Genomic DNA, 20,680 nt, shown 5'->3' with positions numbered 1-20,680 from the left:
CTTCCTCTCCCACTCTCACTAAAAATTATTTTTTTAATTAAAAAAAAATAGATTGCTACCATAATCATTGTTGCTCAGTGGTTAGAGTATTGGTCCCTGCTCCAAAGGGCCAAGAGTTTGATTCCTGGGTCAAGGGCTCATACATGGGTTGCAGGTTTGATCTCTCTAACATCAGTTTTTTCTTCTCTCTCTCCCTCTCTCTTCTTCTCCCCTTCCTCCCTCCCTCTACTCTTTCTAAAACTCAATGGAAAAAATATCCTCAGGAGAGGATTAACAAACAAACAAACAAAAATTGCTTTGGCTATTTGAAGTTTTTCATGATCCTATTATAAACCCAGCACCGTTTGCAGTTCTGCTCAGATTCAAACAAATTAATTGAATCCTTGCACACTCTCTACACTCACAGGTCCCTTTGACAATCTGGGGAGGCCTCTGATTTCCTTTCTCAGAATAATGTGTATGTGTGTTTTTTTTAAAATATATTTTATTGATATTTTACAGAGAGGAAGAGAGAGTGACAGAGAGCTAGAAACATCGATGAGAGAGAAACATCGATCAGCTGCCTCCTGCACAGCCCCCACCGGAGATGTGCACGCAACCAATGTACATGCCCTTGACTGGAATCGAACCTGGGACCCCCCAGTCCACAGACTGACACTATCCACTGAGCCAAACCAGTCTTGGCCAGAATAATGTTTTTAAGTGCATTGAAAAAATACTCAAGATAACTAAAGAAATCGGTGATACTGAGATACAATTCTGAATTTAAAGATTAGGAACTCATGCTCTGACATAGATGTGTGAGAGAAACATTGATCGATTGCCTCCCATACTTGCCCTAACTGGGGATCGAACCCACAACCTAGGGATGTGTCCTGACCTGGCATTGAAACTGCAACCTTTTGGTGTATGGGACAATGTTCCAAGCAACTGAGTCACTCAGCTAAGACTCACCATTGATTTTAAAATGTAAATGTTATTAAAGTTACTCTCATGATTAAAATCTTCCAACAACTTGCCATTGTCCTTGACATAACCATTTGAAGTCTTCACAATGTTCCAGAAGGCTCTGCAAGTCATTACTTTTTTAAAAAATCTTCACCTGAGGATATTTTTTCCATTGATTTTTTTTTTTTTGGGGGGGGGATAGTAGCAGAGAGAAGGAAAGACAGAGAGAAACACATAGATTAGTTGCCTACTGCATGTACCCTGAGAGGGCCCGGGCTAGGGAGGAGCCTGCAACGGAGGTATGTGCCCTTGACAGGAATCAAACCCTGGACCCTTGGGTCCAGAGGCCAATGATCTATCCACTGAGCCAAATCGGCTATACCTCTTCTTTTCCATGCTCATTCCTTTCCAGGATGGCTGGTCACCTTGCTGATGCTTGAGCACACTGAACACATGCACTAGGATCTTCGCACTTGCCTTTCCACCACCCTGGGAAACGCTACCCACAGTCTCTGCATTGCTGGCTCCCTTACCCCAATAGGTCTCAGCCCAAATATCACCTTCCCTGACCTCATTCAATAAAAGATCATCCTTTGCATGCATCCTCTCCTCCCCTTCCTCCTTTCCCCCCCACAGACATTATCTACCTGATGCACTAATTCATTTGCTCATTTGTTTATTATATGACAACTGAATGTAAACTGCAGGAAAGAAGCAACTTCACCTGGCTTGTTTTTTGTTGTGCCTTAAACATGGAAAGTGCCTATATATTAAATCACTTATTTTAGCTGAAAAATGTGTATATTGACCCTGGTTGGTGTGGCCCAGTTGGTTGGGCATCATTCTGTGCACCAAGAGGTTGCTGGTTTGATTCTTGGTTAGCACAAATGCCGGGGTTGTGGGCTCAATCCCCAGTAGGGGGTGTGCAGGAGGCAGCTGATGGATGTTCCTCTTTCACATGGATACTTCTCTCTTTCCCTTCCTCTCTCAAAATCATAAACCATTCTTTAAACAAATGTATATGTTGAATATAGGTTACTTAAAAAGAGATATACTAGGATTCCTAAACATAAAGCATTATAATTAGAATATTGACATAGGCTAAAGAAGGTCATGAGGATATATTATATATAAATTTTAGGATTAATTATTATATAATAGTTATGTGAAAAATGCCGTTGGTATTCTGATAAGGATTGCAGTCAGTTTGCCTTTTTAAGTTGACAGTTTAGTGTCAATAGAGAAAACTGTATTTATGTGCCATGCAGGGAACCTATAGTAGGTCACTATATAGAATCTAGAACTTAAAGGAGGAATCTTTGCTCCTTACCTTTTAGAAACAGACTCCTGCATCATTATCTTTCATTTAATATTAGAAAGTGATTGATTAAATCAGATCTGAGATTGTAAAACTCAATGGTCATTAAGTGGGAAAAAGAATTAGATGAGAATAATCATAAGTGCCTGTCCACTCATGCCTACACTCCCCGCCTGCCCCCCCCCCCAATTATAAATTGGTTACTCTCTTTCACTCCTGGGGATTAAATAAAACAAGATGGGATGGGACAGGGAACACGCTTCTGTGGAAAAGCCTTAGCAGCCATGGTAGGGACACTGGCTTTGTAAGTAAAAAGGAAAACTGAGATTTTAAGCAGAGGACACCTAGTCTAACTTGAAACTTATCACTAGCAAAATTATTGTCCACTGAGTGTGGCTGTGGACATTCTTAAGAAAGAACAGAGCATTATGCTTGAATTATTGTATTATCCATACCAAAGACAGAGAGCCAGAATAGTGATTCCTAGCATTTGCTACCAGTCAATCAGTAATCAATGGCTGCTGATTTTGAGGGCCTAGCATGTTATTCACTACATTAACCTCTCATGCTCAGCACATCCAATAGTCACAACCATCTTGCAAGGTACATCTTATTACTCGTTTTATGGTTAAGACGCAATGGGATTAAGTGACTTCCCCAAGGTCTTTCAGTTAATAAATGGCAGAGCAGAAATTCAGCCCGTGTCCACCTGATGCAAAGCTCACGCTGTTCCCACTAGCCTATACCTCATTTAACTCCGTCAAATCAGCCGTCCAACTAGAAGCTTGAACCCACTCTTAGCCTCAGCGTGAGATGGATCCATCAGAGATCTGACTGCAGAGATTCTCATGCAGCTGAGCACTGTTCCCTTTGTGTCTGGCTCTCATAACTATGTGGGAGGTAGAAATTAACATCTTCATTTTGGAGCAGAGTAACTGGAACAGGGGATATACATGCAACTTGTCCATGACACTTGAACAGTGGAGCTGGGCTTAAAACTTGACATTTAGCTCTCTTGAGTTCTGGATTGCATTCCTTGGGCCTATAACCATTGAATAAAAAGGGCCTTTACTGCTTCACTTGGTAGGCCACAGTCCTTATGAATTTCAGAATTGTTTTTATGGAGAAATTTTATAATCACTAATGAGACAATGGCTATGAAATTAATCAGGAAACCAAGTTCCAAGGCACTGAAGATTTATGCAAAAGCAAGTGTTCTTTGTTCAGTAAAGGCTGCATTAAATAAAACCCACATTGATGTTTCTTAAACAAACAAACAAACAAACCTTCTAAAGAAGCCATGTTGCTTTCTCTCTGTGACATGGAATTATGAAAAATAATAGATGTTCTTTATTGGAGGAAATGAAAGTGGAAGAAAAGCAACATAGTTCTACCAATGACAGAACATGTATGCTGTAGGTAGGTCATCATGCAAACTTGCCACCCAGTGTTCTCTGAGCACTTCCAAACATTCACATCACCACAGTATATATATGTAGGTTTCATAAAGGAGTTCGGAAGACAAAATTGATGTTATGCAAAAGTTCTCATTTTCAGTACTCTGTACTCTGACTTTTTTCTCTGTTTCTTTATTGTCTTAAACTTTGAGACTATCTGCATTCTAAGTAGCTTCTTAAGTACCCCAACTGGAAAGCAATTATATTTAACTCATTGCAGACAATGAGACATCTTTTTGTGAAAGTAAAAAGGAGAAAGAAGAGCAAGGTTGGGGATACATGTTATTTCTGTCTCCCCTGGTGCAGTGAGTGACAGTATCTGACAACTTCTCCAAACTTCTAATAAGTCTGCCCTCCCGCAGACCACACAAATAGTGCCAAGTTTAAACTGTAAAAGAAGCACCTAAATACTACTATCCAGGTGACTATGTAGAATAGAAGTCTAGGTAAATCCCACACAGAGATCAGGGCCACTGCTAGCCAAAGTTGTAGGTTAGGACAGTTTTTATCTAAGACTTATTATCTTCAATTAAACACTGTCCCTTTTTTGTACCCAATACCTTTGTTGCATGCTCTTGCTGCCCAGGTGCTCCTTAATGCAGTAACCCACATAGAGTCTCCTTTTATAGGCAACAATTTGTGCTCTAATGATTTTTTTCTTTTGTTTTGTTTTGGGGTTTTTTTGCTACCCTTTATCAAAAATTGCTCACACCTGATCTTATTCTCTTGGGTTTAATTGTCTACCTTCCCCAGCCAGAAAGCAAGTTCTCTAGGGACCGTTGCCAGGAAAAAAGATCTCTAGGGACCTTGTCTGCCTTTTTTCAGTGGGGGATTCCATGCACCCATCTGGCACACAGAAGAAAGCACACGCCCACCTATGCCATATATCAAGCTACTAAAGGCTTAAGTGAGAGCTTACAGGGTGAGATATGGCCAACAGGAATGTACTCTTTGTCCTGCTGAGTGCTTGAAACATTTTTTCCTAAGTTGAGAACATCCATTTAAAAATCTTAGCTTCTGTGAAAAAGATAGAAATCTGGTAACACTGCCAGGTGCCTTTCCTCCCTTGAATGGAGTGTAGCCTTCCCATGTCCTTACCACTCCCTCTGGCTTCCCTAGACTGAAATTGTATCAGTACCAATATTGAGAAGCTAAAGGTCAAGTTTTAGAATATCAGCATATTGCACCTGGCCTGTGGTTGCCCTGTTTGTTGAAGATGTTAGAATTTGTGTATGTGACTCCAGTATTTAAATATTTTCCTTACAGATAATATCTTTTTGTTCTGTCTGAAGACTTTAAAATGGATAATAACCTGGTTAGGAATGTCATACACACATTGTGGCAGGAGAAGTATTTTAGGCTGGGAGACCTTCCAGGTCACACCATGGACTGGGGCTACCATTTCTTTCTGTGCATAGACCTTTTGCTTGGGAAAAATTGAGATTTCTAGATTTTTACCATTTTTCTGAGGGCTCTTTTCCCCAAAACCCTCAGAGGTTGTACTATATGCATTGCCTCTTAGGAATACCTCTTTTTGTATTTGGATGCCATTTCCCCCCCAGATAACCATATTCATAGAGCCATTACCAGTGCTTATCTAAAGCTTAATTCAGTTTGGGGAGCGTATTTCTTGTCACTCTGTATATATGCAATGATGGCTTGACCATAGTCTACTTAACACAGCATGAGAGCATCCAGCTAGAGACCATTGGTGATGGAGAACAGCAAAGGTGTCCAGGAAGACCACTTAGGCCTTGGAAGAATTTTCCTCTTGTTTGACCAGGCACATAATTAAGAACCACTGGATAAGAACAAACTACTAGGTTGTTTCACATTTGGGGGAACTTGGTGTCACTTATGAAAGACATAGGTAACTTCTCTGTATCTGGCTAAGTTTGCTGCTGGGAGAGTGGGGGGAAATTATATCACAATAGCTCCCCCTAACTATGGCTTTATCTAAAATGGTATAGCTATCAAAGCCAAATAATCCTATGTAATAAAAGGCTAATGTGCAGAATAAATTGACCAAATGGCGGAATCACCGGTCACTATGATGCGAACTGACGACCATGGTGCAGACACTCAATGTAGGAGCTGCCCCTTGGTGGTCAGTGTGCTCCCACAGGGGGAGCACCACTCATCCAGAAGCCGGGCTCACAGCTGGCGAGCGCAGCTGTGGGAGCGGACCTAAGCCATCAATCAGGTCCTGGACTGCGAGAGGGCACAGGCCAGGCTGAGAGACACGCCTCCTCCCTGAATGCATGATTTTTATGCACCGAGTCTCTAGTGTCAATATAAAAAGAAATTATTTTTGTTAGCTAAAATGTACTGGACTTAGAGAATATAGTATACAACTATAATATAATGTTTGGGAAAGAAGGGGAAGTGCTGAGCACAGGCTAAGGCTCACAAAGAGGCCAACCATAGCCAGGTGACCACATGTTCCATCCTGGCCAGGATTGTACCAATGTATGCTTTGTCCAGGGGCAATTATTACTGTCACCTTCTTTCACTCTCACAAGTGTCCCAGTAAAAACATAAATTAAATGCCCCCACCCCATGCTGCTAGCTACACCTGTTATCAAGAAAGCAATGCTGTCTAGCCAGAATGCCTCAGTTGGTTGAGCATGATGAGTGTTGTCCCCGTCCCATGCACCAAAAGGTTTCCGGTCCTCAGGCCATATGCCTGGGCTGGCAACCAATCAGTGTTTCTCTCTCACCTCTCTCTCTCTCTCTCTCTCTCTCTCTCTCTCTCTCTCTCTCTCTTTCTCTCTCTCTCTCTAAGCACATCCTCAATTGAAGATTTTAAGAAAAAGAACACAGTGGTGATAAATATAGTAAACTGAGTGCCTTTTCCGCTATGCATGGTAGGAGCTGCCAACCCCTGAATTTGGGCTTATTTCCATAATGAATGAGTATAATCAAAGTTAGAATATTATACAAAAAATATGATGGAAGAAAATACTATTTTAATCATAATTATTTCTCTTTCACAGCCAAAAAAGAGCATAAAATGGAAGAAAGTCACTTGGAGAATGCACAGAAAAGGTAAGCAGTTCTAACTTGGCCCCAGCCCTTTCTTTGACTAGCCATTTTATTATTAGTATTAATTATCATTAAGTACATTCCACATTGCTGTGCAACCATAAGCACCATGTATATTCTGAAATTTTCATTTCCTTCAAAGGCAACTCTGGACCCATTAAACTCTTAACTCCCCCATTTCCTTCCCCCAGCCCTTAGCAACCACCATTCTAATATCTGTCTCTGTGATTTTGACACTGCTCTAGTGACCTCCTGTAAGTGGACTCAGACAGTACCTTTCCTTTTGTGACTGGTTTGTTTTATTCGAATAATGTCTGACCATTTTTTGGCCCCATTTGTTAAAACTATGCCTCCATGAACAATAACAGTCTGTGGAGAGCGGGAGTGAAAGCACTGTGACAGGACTTGGGAATATTCTTCCTCAAGAAGCAGGAGATTTTTTAAAAAGCAGGAGATCATTTGGAAATGACTCACCTGCCTCATGTCATGACGCTATTTCCATCTCTTTGCCTCTCCTCCATCACTCTGCTCCTGAACCACTGCCTGGGAGTCAGGAACAACGTGGTCCTTCTTAGTGTTACAACTAGATCCAACCACCTAAGAGATTTACTGTGTCTTTCCTCAGAGCCTAGAGGACATTGTGGGGAGGAGGGGAATGACCTCTATAGGGAAAACTCCCAGGAGGTCTCCTAGTCAAGCTCTTCCCTACTTCCCTCTCTCAATGGCCATCAGAGTGGGAGAGGCCAGTAATCATCAGCTGTGGGCCCCAGAGGGGTTCTCTTTTTATCAGTTGACCAGCTTAGTGTGGCTATCCCTCCCTCTTAGAGGAGGAATGGGAATATACTGAGGCATTCTCATATCCAGCGCAGAAAACTGATAAATGTTACTGGTATAATTCTAAAAGTACTAGAAAATTAAATAAGAGCAGGAAGAGGCACATACAGAAAAACGGGCTTTACAAATACGTGAGGAGAGTTCGCTAAATGCAAATGAACAAACTTTACAAATGAGCCCTTTTCTTCCTGGGGGCTCTGAAAGACGGGACCATGCCGTCTGCTCTGCTTTGACAAGTCCCACATCCTGCCCTGCTCTCCGCTGTATTCGTTAATTAAATTAAAATGCAGATGAGAGCGAGGTTAATGTAAACCCTGCATTTTCCTAAGTGCAGACATGTTCTTGAATCGTGGCTTCATCTTCACATGATAATCTTTGACAATGAAGACAGTCACCTGGTTGTGTGAATGTGTGGATTTCTGTGCCCTTTATTGGCCTTATCCCTACAGGAAGCTTCCCATCCTCCATGTGTCCAAGTACTACGTCTGTGAGACAGAAATAACCAGCATGCATAAAGGAAACTCTCAATGAGGGCACATAAGTATTAGGCCAAACAGAAATTCAGCTTCTGGGGTGGATGTCACTTCTAATACTTCTTCAGGATTCTTGCGTCAGGAGCAGGGGGCCCACCTTCGAGGAGCCAAAGCTGCTGCTACGTATTAGCCATGCTGAGGGGGACCATAAATTCTGGCTGTCAGCGTTTTCCATGACTTTGTGGTGAAGGTAGTCTAGCTTTCATGTCATACATGAAATATATCCGATCCCATCTTTAATGTAGAAACCACAGTTGTTTGGTTACCCTCTTTAAGGAGGTTGGTGGTCAGTGTTGCAATATTCGTGTGAGATTTAGGAAATTCTTATGTTTTATTCTCAAGAGAAACAATTTACTCTGAGGCGAAGGAATATTTGCTCTTCCTAAGCAGTTTCTGAAGGCACGCATGTGAAACAGTAAGGGGATGTGTTCCGCTCTGGCCTCTCAACGCTGCAAAAGGAAAACCGTTCAGTTGGCCACGCGCTCTTTGGTAGAATGACTGTCTGCACTCTAAAAACGTTTAGCTGAATTGTAAGGATTCAGCTCAGACAAGGAATGGAAGCAGGGAGAAAAGGAGTCAGGGAAGAGTTTAGAGTGAAGTCAAGAAGTTATGTGAAACATGATCAGAAATCCATCCACTTTTTAAAAGTCGAAAGCTAATTTAGAGTCATCTGCTGGCAAATAAACATTCCAGAAAGCATGATTGCCCCTTTGTTGGAGAAAATTCTCCTGGCTGCTTGGGATTGATAATTTTCATGCCCAAATGGCAGAAGGTTTGCAATCATCAATCTTCTGTGAGTCAAAATTGAATTTGAAAGGAAGAGTTTTGTTTGGGAGGACAGTAGTCTAGACTATCAGGTAGTTGTAGGTTCATAGATGGGCTTTTAGCTGTTCTTTGGGCAAAGGGAGAACACGGGATCCAAACAAGGCGCACCTCGGATCAGCTGCTCTCCATCACGGCTGCGGTGCCGAGGCCAGGCCATCCCCTGAGACTCTGTTTACTTCGGTTCTTTTAAGAGGCTCGCTTGCCTTCTTAGTTCCCAAAGCGCATCGTGGGGAAATGCTCAAGTTCTCCCTTTCCTTTATTTTTGCCCCCTCTGAGGGTGAGTAAGCAGGACCTCAGAGCTCCCAGGGGAGAGAGGGAGGTACACGGTTAGCTTCAGTTCAGTCGGGGAAAGCGAGGCCTCAGGATGACAGTATGCTTTCTTCAAGCTCTGCGATAGCCCCCAAACAGAGCTGCCATTCTCTGCAACTGCACCAGTGTGTGCAATGCCTTGGTCCTGCATTCGAGACTCCCAATAACGCTCGAGGTGCGGGGAGATCCCAGGAGCCCGGACTGGGGCTCTGTGCTCTTCACTGGGTCCTGCTGGGCTGTAGGAAGACCGTTTGTTCCCCTAAAGACTCACCTTGGAAGACTTTCTCCACTCTATGAATGCACAAAGAAATATGTTTCTGTATAGAAGGTTAGCATCTTGGAAGAGAAGAAAATAATGATGTCCTTTGCTGGGGGTAACACACGTTATGAAAGATACAGGGGCAACTGTGTCTAAAGGGAAAATGGGGGGGAAACTGTGGTATTTCTTGAATGCCCAGGTCAGCAAGCATGAGCCACAGGGAGGGAGGAAGGACAAAGCATTTCCCTGAGAATCAGGAGGCCCAAGATCAGCCCAACGCTGCCAATAAAAAGGGACAATCAGTCTCTCCATGTCTTTGTTTTCTCGTCTGTAAAATGAGAATATTGGACAAGTTGACATGTAATTTCTCTTCTGATTCAAAAGCCCCAGCACTCTGTAAGAAAACCATGGCCAGATCCTATAGTTCCCAAAACTCTCTACAATGCATTCCATGCTGCATTAATATAATTTTCAGTTTGAATGAAATAGAATTACATGCCATAGAGTGTGCTTTGGTGTTATCAGAATTCTTCTTGCCACAAAATGGGTCCCGCCTGGTAAAAGTGGACATTGGTACTTTCTTCCATTGCTGGTTTTGCGCCAAAATATGCATGTTCGGTATTATAAGAGAGTCCCTTAAGAAATTACTGCAGTTGTTGCCTTTCTCCACTTATACACTCCCAGTCTTTTAATAACTGGGAGCCAAAATTCCCTGACCAGTAGTTTAATTTGCATTAAAAACAGATTTATTATTTACAGAAGCACAAAGAATTTATGGGACTCAGAGCTGCAGCCCCAGCTTGGATCTCGCCTAATCATAGCCATGGAATCAATTAACAGTTCATCTGTGAACTGTGGTAAAATCTTATGAGATACATATTGGCCAATAACTGAGAACGAGATGAAAGTATGCTCTGTAATAGTAATGGGGCTTCGGGGTTTTACAATTGCCATTGAATAGAGTTCCATTAGGAACTCAGTATTCAGGATGGCCACAAAAAAAAAAAAAAAAAAAAAAAATGCTGTGTCTGAACAGATGATAGAGCATTGAGTAGTAATAAACCTGGCCAGCCATTCCTGCTTTGATTAGTTTCCAACACCCTAGAAAAAGGAGCCATTTATTTAAGTGTTCTTGCTCATGGCAAATGAGCTTGTGAGGCTTGGGGTGGGTGGGGGTGGCTGGGTAGAAAGATTGAGTGCAGAGCTATAAATTGCTGCCAAGCTAGTGCCTCCAAGAAGGGCTGCTTGGGAGGCCTGGCTAGTCTGGTGTGAGAGTCCATGGGGTAGATCAGGAGGCTCTCAGTGATCTCTGGGAATCTACTTTGCAAAACCTGGACCAGGTTGGAGGTCATTTATTAAGATCAAAGATGATTTTCCATCCAAATCTTGCTATGCCCTCAACTGTACTTATACCTTTGTGCATTTGGTGGTCTGTATTCTCGTATCATATAAAGCTTTAAAACTGTAGCCTTCTTAAAGATTATAGGGGCTCAGTCTCTTACTTTACCCTTGAGAAAATTGAGTCTGATGCTGAGTGATTGGCCTCAGGTTACAACGCCAGAAGGTGCCAGAATAGGAGAGAACAGTCTTGATTTTCCATGAAACACTCAACCGATTAATTATTCCCACTGGGCTCTCTAACTGACCACCGCTTAATTCCACAGAGCCAATATGCCAGCAGTGTTCCCCGTCATCATTAAACTTCAAGTGAAGAACAGGTACATGACATAGATTGGAGATGAAGAACAAACTCAAGAAGCTTTACCTGTATACCCCCTCGACTTACACACACACTGGATTTTACATGGATGAGATATATCTAGGAGTATCCCCAGTCAAATTGAATTTCTTAGAAAATGGATTTGAGCAAACGGGTAATGGAGACAGAGAGTGGAGAAGCAGGAAACCGCCCCCCGTATTCCTCTATCACCCTACTGGTGTTGACAGTTTCTCACCCTCTCCCTCACTCTGTTTTCCCCTCCTGCCTGTTGCAGTTTTGAAACGACAGTGGGATATTTTGGGATGAAGCCAAAGTCTGGTGAGAAGGAGATCACTCCAAACTACGTGTTTATGGTGTGGTACGAGTTCTGCAGTGACTTCAAGACGATTTGGAAACGAGAGAGTAAAAACATATCTAAAGAAAGGTAAGTTCCGACAAAGTCACAAATACCCCCTTTGGGAGTCCAGAAAACTGCCTTCTCAGGCCTAGCAACACGCACACATTTCACACACGTCAGTGCTGTCTTTCAGGCCGAGTGGCCATGGGGAAGGATTATTGCCTCGGGGCTCCTAGGGCAATTCGGGGGAGGCTTGCTGTCCACACAAGCAGATACCCTCACGTGGTCTGATAAGTTACACTTTCTTAACCCCTTCCAATTACTAGCTAGTAAATGAAAGGGGAGCTGTGCTAATTTGCAACAGATTGCTTCTCTGTGTATTTTCATGTTGGCCCGGGCTAAATGAGGCAGCCTTGCTGTCGCAGACAGTACAGACAAATAAAAGTGAATGCTTTTCCCATTAATATACTGAACTTGCATCAAAGGGAAATCTCCGAGACTCAGGCCACACTTAACACAGTGTTGAAGCCCCGCTCTGGATTTACAGCGCCACTTCTGACTCCCCGTATCCTGCTGAGGACATCAAACTGCCTGCCGCTAGGCCTCATTGCAGCCTCCTGGTTTTATTAGTTGAGGGTAGAAGGAAAACCTCGGCTCTGAATGCAGGGAGGTGTGTGTGTGTGTGTGTGTGTGTGTGTGTGTGTGTGTGTGCATTCGTAGAAAGAGAGCATTTCTGCTTGACCACTGTTTTGATCAGGTTGCCACTGTTCTACAGAGGTGTCACAGATTTAAACTTCAAACAGGTCTTGCTACTACCCCTGCAGAACAGATGCATAAGAGTGTCACTCAAAGTAGAGTGGAAGGAAACAAAAAAAAATTTTCTACAAATTAAGGGAAATGATTTATTTAATCAAAGCATCTATATCTCACTAAAATTGAGATCTAAAATTTCTAAGATCAGTACTTTTTTTCTTTACTTTGTAATCAGAGAAAAGGCATATGTATAGTATATCTATACACACACACAATACACTGATATATTTCACCTTAAAAAGCTATTTTTAAAAGTGATCAAAAGTTAGAGATTTTTTGACCCAGTATTGCTGAGAGTATCTAAATGTGTTCTTTTTTCAAAAGCCTGCTTTCTTTCTAAGGAAGTCAGAGAGCTTTAAAAATGTTTATCAACATATCTTTCCACCATTACCTCTTTGGGAACATGGGAATTAACATTAGTACATCCATTATATGGAGAAGCGGAAGCAGAGAAATAGTTAAGTGACATTTTAAAGAAAAAGATCATTGATAATAACATGAAAAAAAATTCTAAAAACCTTGACATCCACCTCATTTGCTCTTGCCCTGCAGCTGCTTATTTAACCCTTTTAGCTTCCAAGGAATAAATCCTCTTTTGTGAGCTTCATAGGAAAGTGGTAGCACCAAGCTCCTCTCCCTCCCCACGTCCACACCTGACAGCCAGGAGACCAGCAGTGAGCTCCGAATGTGTGGCCTTTGCTTAAGATTTCCTACCTCAAATGTGGAGTATAGTCCTTACTAAATTTGTCCTTGAGATGGGAGCCCTAAAGTGGTCCAAAAACCAAAAACAACTGAGAGGGTAATTGATTGCTTTTCATTGTAATAATCTTCAGTCAAAATAGGCAAGTGTGTTCTAACTTAAGAAGTTCCTTTTCCCCGTCACTGAGGTTAGACCAGATAAATTGTGGGTCTGCAGGGGTGATGGTTGGTGTCCTTTAAAATGATGTGTCCTCTGACTCCTCGCCATAGGCATTTGTAGCACTGCTTCCTGGGTGCAGCTGGTGAATTGCCCACCTCACACTCTGTAAACCAACACCTTCCAAGGGTCATGACTTTACAGGCCCCTCTCCAGTTCTTCTCACTGAGGGGTCTCTCCATTCCAGCCGCGCTGTGCGAGATGGATCACCGAGGTTTCCAACCTAAACAGCAGCATCTCTGAATGTTAACGATGCCTCATAAAATATTTTTGAAAGCAGCTTGTTTACAAAAATCTATTTGCTAAGAGATGTTAGCATGTTATGTTTATTAGTGCTCAGCCATTTCAACAAATTGATTAATATCTTCTTGTGAAGTGGGGATTTTTTTATAATTGTCCTCTGTCTGCTAAAGATTTTAGATTTTAAAAGGTTGGAATCCCATATTGCTCTGATAAAATAAGCAAATTAACTTGAATTCTATTGTAATTAAAGTAAGAAACAATAGTACTTTGTTTGACACCTAATTAATGATGTTTGATATTATCATTTTTTATTATACAATTCCCAGAAATCCAATAAATCCCAACAATACTAAATGTCACGAGGTAATATAACATAGTCCAAAGTCATCCTCAGAAACAAAATTCAAATGAAAACTTCATGGCTTGTATGAGGGAAAAAAACTGGTTCGGATAGCATCAGGAGAAATTGCACCCACTTGATTTTTAGATATATTTGAAGCCCAACTAAAACTCCAGATATTGGGGAAAATGAAGGATCAATAATAGTGTTTTTAAAGGGACAGAATCACTCCTAAATAGAATGTAAGTATTGAAACTACCTTGAGCCACTTGAGGTCAATCTTAGGTAGTGGAGTTTCTTTACTTCTTGCTCTGCTTAGTATGGTTTCCATGAAAACACATTCGTTAGCCTGATGCACAATTGCATTGATGCGGCTCCATGTCAGGGTAACAACTGTCCACTGTGAGACCCAGAACAACCTCTGAACACACAAATGACTATAAAAGCTCCCATTGTTCTTGTGCCTTGTGAGCAATATGGTTTACCTGCAGATTAACTATACCCAGGAAAAGAGAAAGCTACTTTATGATGGTATATTGATGGCATTTAGCTTCCCTTGTCATTTAAGCCAATATTAGGCAAGATAGGAAACATCTGTGTCCGGGCACAAATACATAATGCACCACCCCTAGGTCTCCTTTCTGTCACCGCCCAGTTCTCATGCAGCTCCTAGTCTCAGAACTCATCCTCCAGGGAAATGTACCAGGCCCTTTCCCCTCCCCTTATGAGTGCAGGCAGTGTGCCCTCAGTGGTGTGAAAAAGACCTCTTGATAGAGAGTTAGGAACCAGCATTCTAACGCCATTATTTTGCTACACAATATTTGGCCAGTCACTTATTATTTCTTGGGGGACCCAATGACATATCACATCTGTAAAGTGTATAGGTTGGGAGAAGCTTGAAATCTTCTAGCTTGAAATCTCTATAAATCTAGAAACTAGTTTCCTACTATTCCAAAAACTATGTTTCATTTCGGAATTACTCTCTACCTTTAGTCTTGAGCTCATCAAGGACTCCATTGGAAGCTATTTCAAGCCAATGTCTTGCAGTGAGTCAGGAGGTCTGGGGAGGAAGAATTTTCATTGCCCTCTTGGGATTAGTGAATATCTACAGCTACCTTGTCTTATGCCCCAGTTCTTCCCCTAACATACTGATGTTGGCCCTAACGACCACATTTTTTTATGGAAGTGTACATGCAAAAAAAAAAAAAAAATACTTTGCTCATCTGTATCCAACATTACGCCTCTGGCTTATTAATGTTCATCGCAATTTTTATTCTCAAAAACAGCTTTGCCTCAATTGTACCTTCTCATGCTCTTTTGTGCCTCTTGATATGCAAACATTCCATGAATATTTGTAATGCACATCTCTTCCACCTATTAAGTCAGCAGATTATTCAAGCACACGCATAATTAGAAGGAACCAAACTAATTTTTGCTGCTACGTTTATTACTATGCTTTACTCATTTTCTACTTTTTCTTTTTTCTGTTTAATTACTCTGGGATATAGGACCCTTCCTTATGAAATATTCCACTATTTAGGATATCCTAAGACTACTCCCCTCATATGACCACACATGCATACATAGCGGCCACAAACCACTACCACCCACAAAATGAGCTATGAATTTGCCAAAAGGTAAAGAAGTCCCCAAGGAGTCATGACTCCAGGAATAAAGTCTTTGCAAATAATTCACCCCGAGCCAAAGCAAACTTTCAAAGTGCCATTTAAAAAACCCATAATGGGTGAGTAATGAGTGAATAAGGAGCTTGGTGAATTTTATGTGAAATGCAAATAAGAAATTTTATAATACACATTGCTATAATTTACACCATTGTTTTGTGTTGGTTTTTTTTTTTTTTAGTTCAGCTAAATACCAACAGGGTTTTTGTTGTAACTATATCATTTGCAGCTATTATGGTTAATTATGTAACTGCCATTCCCTTGGCAGCAGATGGTTCAGAGCTGCTGTGGGGTTACCCCAAAAGCTGTTCTCAGAGCTCCATGTTCCTCAGGTCACTTTAGGAGCAGGAGCTGGGGACTTAGAGACCATCACTCAGCCCACAAAGGGGCAATTGATTGCAGTGTAGACGATGTAGGAATTCTTCTCTTCAGATGAGCAAGTTTTCCTGGAAAAAATTCCATGAACTAACATTTTTATTTATTGAAATCTGCTTTTCTGCTGACATGCAAACATGATCATTACAGTAACTTCTCACAACTTAACTTTCTCTTCCCTGGCCCTCTCTTATGTGGTTAAATGGTTTGTGTACACTTAACTGCTCAGAAGCTTCATATTTCAAGGGACCCCTTTAATAATACAAATCACCCTCTGGTTGACTGGCAAAACTTTGAATTTCCCCAAGTCACATTTGAAGGCAGCTTTGTACAAATCCATAAACAGTAAATGTCCCAAAGAGCTAACTTATAAACCAAATTATCATCATCATGAAAAATAAAACTGCTTATTTCCCAAGCAATAAAATTTAAATTACTTCTGCAAAATTAAAACTATGCTATGAATAAGGAGAGGAGATGATAGACTTTAAAAATGGTAAGAATGATAAAATTATTGATTTTTTTAAAAACTCAAACACCTCTTTTGAGTCCCTTTCCTATGGAAACTATTGTTCTTTCTCACTCTCCTTTTCCTTTTGGCTTCTTAAAAGAAGAGTTTATGTTAATGTCTTTACTTCTTTTTCCTTAGCATATGCTTATTCTTTCCAGTATCATTAAGGACAAAGCCTCAGTTGCCATAACAAAGATCAAAATAAATGTTGCTTAAATGAGAAAATTCTGTTATTGTTAATCCTTACCTGAGAATATTTTTCCATTGATTTTTAGAGAAAGGGAGGGAGGGAGGGAGGGAGGGAGGGAGGGAGGGAGGGAGGGAGAGAGAGAAACATCGATGTTAGAGAGACACATTGATTGGTTGCCTCCCGCACGTGTTCTGACCATTGGGGATCAAGCCTACAACCAATGTATTAATACATTGCCCTGACTGGAATGGAACCAGAGACTCTTCAGTCCAACACTCTAACCACTGAGCCAAATCCAATAGGGCTTAAACAAGAAATATTTAGTTTGCGTTTGCATAATAATTTGAGTGTAAGTTGCTTGAATGTCAGGGTCTTAGATTCCTTCTGTCCTGTGGCAGCCGTCATTAAGATGAGGTCCTTACTGACAGAGTTGAAGATGGCTCACATCCTGTCCACCAGCACCATTACTGCTAAGTTCCTAAGTTCCTGCCAGTAGGAAGGAGAGGGCACACACTTTCCTTTCCAACTTGTGGCTTGGAAGAACACACATTTCATTGGGCAAAACAGTCTCATGGCCGTACACAAGGGAGACCAGGAAATGTAGGATTGTCTGGGAGCCCTGTGCCCACTAAAGACTCATGGTTTCTATTACTAGAGGCAGAAGGAGAAAAAGGATGTTGAGACCTTTAGGAGACTTTGCCACCTTTCTTTTTTTAAAAATATATATTTTATTGATTTTTTTACAGAGAGGAAGAGAAAGGAATAGAGATTTTTACAGCTCCATCTGTCACTTCTTTGTGAAGGCCTCCTGAGTCTTCCTACCCAGAGCCAACCTCTTAGTTCTAATCCTCAGACCCAAGTCTCCTAAAGCACACCAGACCTCCCCATAGGATGCCCAACCTTCACCTGCAGTACAGTACATCCCAGTAAGAATTTATTCTGGTCCCTCGGAGGCCTACTCTTCTTGGGTCCCCTAACTTTCAATTGCACCACTATCTTCCTAGAACTAAGAGGCTAGAAACCTGAATCATTTTTAATGCTATCAGATTCACTTCCCACCAGTTGCTGATTTTTCAGTTTTGCATCCTCAGTTGATATTCTGCTTTTCCCTGCTTTTACAGTGGCTTTGCCCTAATCCATCTCTCACCTGGATTATTAAAACATCCTCCTACCTATTCTCTCTGCCTATAGTTTTTCTATTTCCTCTTCAATATTCTTTTGTATCCATTTGTCTTTCTACAACCTACATTAGATCATATCTATTTCTTCAAACATGTTCTGTTGTTTTCTATTACTAATGAAATAAAGGTAAGAGAATTAGCCATATATGTATAAGGTTGGTACTTATATTCATTAACTTGTTGGGTCCTTGAAAGAACAGCCCTGAAAAGGTGTATTGCACACTAGCTGGTTTGGCTCAGGGGATAGCGCATCGGCCTGCGGACTAAAGGGTCCTGAGTTTTATTCCAGTCAAGGGCACATGCCAGGGGTTGTGGGTTCCATCCCTAGTAGGGGGCCTGCAAGAGGCAGACAAATGATAATTCTCTCTTATCACTGATGTTTCTATTTCTCTTTTCTTCTCTGAAATCAATAAAAAATATATTTTTAAAAATTATTTTTAAAAAGGTGTATTGGTATTTCAAAGGTAAGCAAAGGAGAGAGTAAACAATTTGCCAATGTTACAGTTTTACCAGTAAGCAGCAGTATTGGGGGAAAGGACTTAGGTCTTATTTGACACTAAAGCCTGAGCTCTTTCACTTTCCCTCCAAAATTAGAGTATGAGCCTCCAAAAATTTTCCCCTAATTCACTCCTCAATCTCATTTTCTATATCCTCAACCCGCATGTACAACTCACTGTTTCTCACACCTGCACATTCTTGCAGTGAATTCTCATTGGATAATTTCTTTACATTACACTGTCCTGGTTATTTCCTGTTGGTCAAAATATTGTCATCCTTTAAGAACTACCTCCAAAACCAGCTCTTCTAGATATTTTCTGAGTTGCCTCTAATTAGAACCACCCTTTCTTTTGATCTCTGACAACATACTTTTCTTCCATCCTTTTAGCAGTTCATTGCAAGTTATTTTATTTTTTAACAATTGTGTGCATTTTCCCACCTGTTCAATAGAAACCCATTCCTTGTTCTGTCTTCTATGGTGCATTCTTCAGCACAGAGCCTAGTAATTGTTTATTGGTGTAAAAAGGACTTCACAGCATAGAACAAAGTGACTTAAAGTGTGCATGGAAGATCCTTGGCAGGGCAAGACTTTGAAGGGGGAAGTGACCCCAAAGCCATGTGAAAGCCAGGGAGGGTCTTAGAAAAATGTTTAGTCACACACAGGACCAGCCGTGGCACTGGGGGAGTGATGGAGATCAGTGGCTTGCAAATGTGGCAGATCTGCCAGATCTCCTGGAGAGCCTTGTGCAAATGTACACAAACTTAATTGTAATCCCATGGAAAACTTTGTAGGTGAGAGGGAGAAGGATACCTCCCCAGCAGATCTTGAGACATTCTCAGTCAAGTTTAGGAACTGTTACACTTAGGTGATCTTGAAGGTCTCTTCCAACCCTGATTTACTATGATTTTAGATAGGAAATGAGCTGGGCATTGACAGAACTGATGAATTCAGCTCCTTAGAGAAGAAAGGAGAAAGAGCATTCTTAGAGATCACAAGGCGAAGGCCTAGACTTGGGAGGCTCAACACACGTTTTGGAAGAATGACAGTGAGATTTGTGGGGCCAGCCTAGCTGCTGGGTTTTCTGTTTGCCTCTCTATGTGCTCAGTCCACATCGGCCTCACCTGTATTTGCATTTTGCATTCCCACAATATAAATTTGCAGCTTAATCAGCTTGATTTAAACAGATTCTTTTAAAGTACCTATTACTGGTATGTTTTAACTGCTGTACAAGCTATGAAACCCTACTCTGGAAGAATTTAATCTAGTGATCGCATATTGTCTCCTTCATGAAGTTTTACCCAATCTCTGTGAGCCGACTTTCCTCCAAAATTCTCTCTTCAATTTTAGCACTAGTGATTTCTTTTTCATTCTTTTAGTTACAGGCAATTCCTCTCTTAAATAAATCCTAAGTCCTAGAAGACCATGGCAAAGTCTTCTACTTCATTTTCTCTGTAGCACCTTTTTTGTCCTTACTCATAGTAGGTGCTCAATTCACATCTGTTGAACAAATAAACAATCACTGTGATTTCTTTTGCCATGTTGAAATTGATTACAGTTTTCTGTCTGCTGCTGATAGATGAGAGATCTTATTTATTTGGATTTTGGTGGTAGAATTCCCCAAATACATCCCATATGGGTTGCTTTTTTCCAAGGATTTAAAATTTTAAGAGCTTTGTTAAAAAGAATAGACGTGTTCCGGACAAGAAAGATTAGTCAATGGAGTAAAACAATCACCTTCTCTGTTCTTGACTGTATTACTTTCAATTTATCTTAAAAAAAAAAAAAAAAAAAAAAAAAAAAAAAAAAAGAAAAGAAAGTGAAGATCCTTGGGGTTCATGGCTGTGCCAAGCCTCAAACCTCTTTGGAGCTCAAATAAGAACCTTAGAGAGCATCTGTCTGCACTCTATTTCCCTAGTTTGGCAGACAGCAGTGGAAACCCAAAGTAAGTCTCCTTCATTCAGCTAGAATATTTCTAAATTGCTTATCTATGGGCCTCCTGACAGCTCCTGCCTTGGGCATAGACTAGATGGAATAGGGGTCTGCCCGGGAAGTATGATTTAAGGGGCGCCAGAAAGGCTGCCTGCTCCACATAATCTCCCCTGTTCCCTCGCCCTTTTGTTTTTAGTCACTGCACAGAGAGCCTCTGATCAGCTCTCGTTGTTTGGTGAGACTTGGTAGGTGGTGCAGATTTCAAAATCAAAGAGTGGGGAGTTGGCGTCTACGAGCACATGCATGTCTTCATTATCAGGATTGGAAAGGCCCTCCAAAGCCTAGCCGTGCTTTGCAATTAAATGTGCAGATTTATGACACAGGGCCGCCTTCGGTTTCCAATCTGTCTCCCAGAC

The 20,680-nt window shown here is 41.3% G+C and overlaps 1 protein-coding gene across 2 annotated transcripts in view; it reads left to right on the top strand.

Annotated features, from left to right (window-relative positions):
- Window positions 1-20,680, top strand: part of FMN1 (formin 1) — a 373,318-nt gene that overhangs the window by 324,804 nt on the left and 27,834 nt on the right. For both annotated transcript variants that reach the window (XM_036446920.2, XM_036446936.2), the window contains 2 exons: window positions 6,720-6,771; window positions 11,523-11,672. In XM_036446920.2, coding sequence (XP_036302813.1) covers window positions 6,720-6,771; window positions 11,523-11,672 — 202 coding nt within the window. The remainder of the gene's footprint in view (window positions 1-6,719; window positions 6,772-11,522; window positions 11,673-20,680) is intronic.

This window comes from Pipistrellus kuhlii, unplaced genomic scaffold (genome assembly GCF_014108245.1).
Source record: "Pipistrellus kuhlii isolate mPipKuh1 unplaced genomic scaffold, mPipKuh1.p scaffold_m20_p_1, whole genome shotgun sequence".
NCBI classification, from domain to species: domain Eukaryota; kingdom Metazoa; phylum Chordata; class Mammalia; order Chiroptera; family Vespertilionidae; genus Pipistrellus; species Pipistrellus kuhlii.
This window is presented reverse-complemented; position numbering and strand designations above follow the sequence as displayed.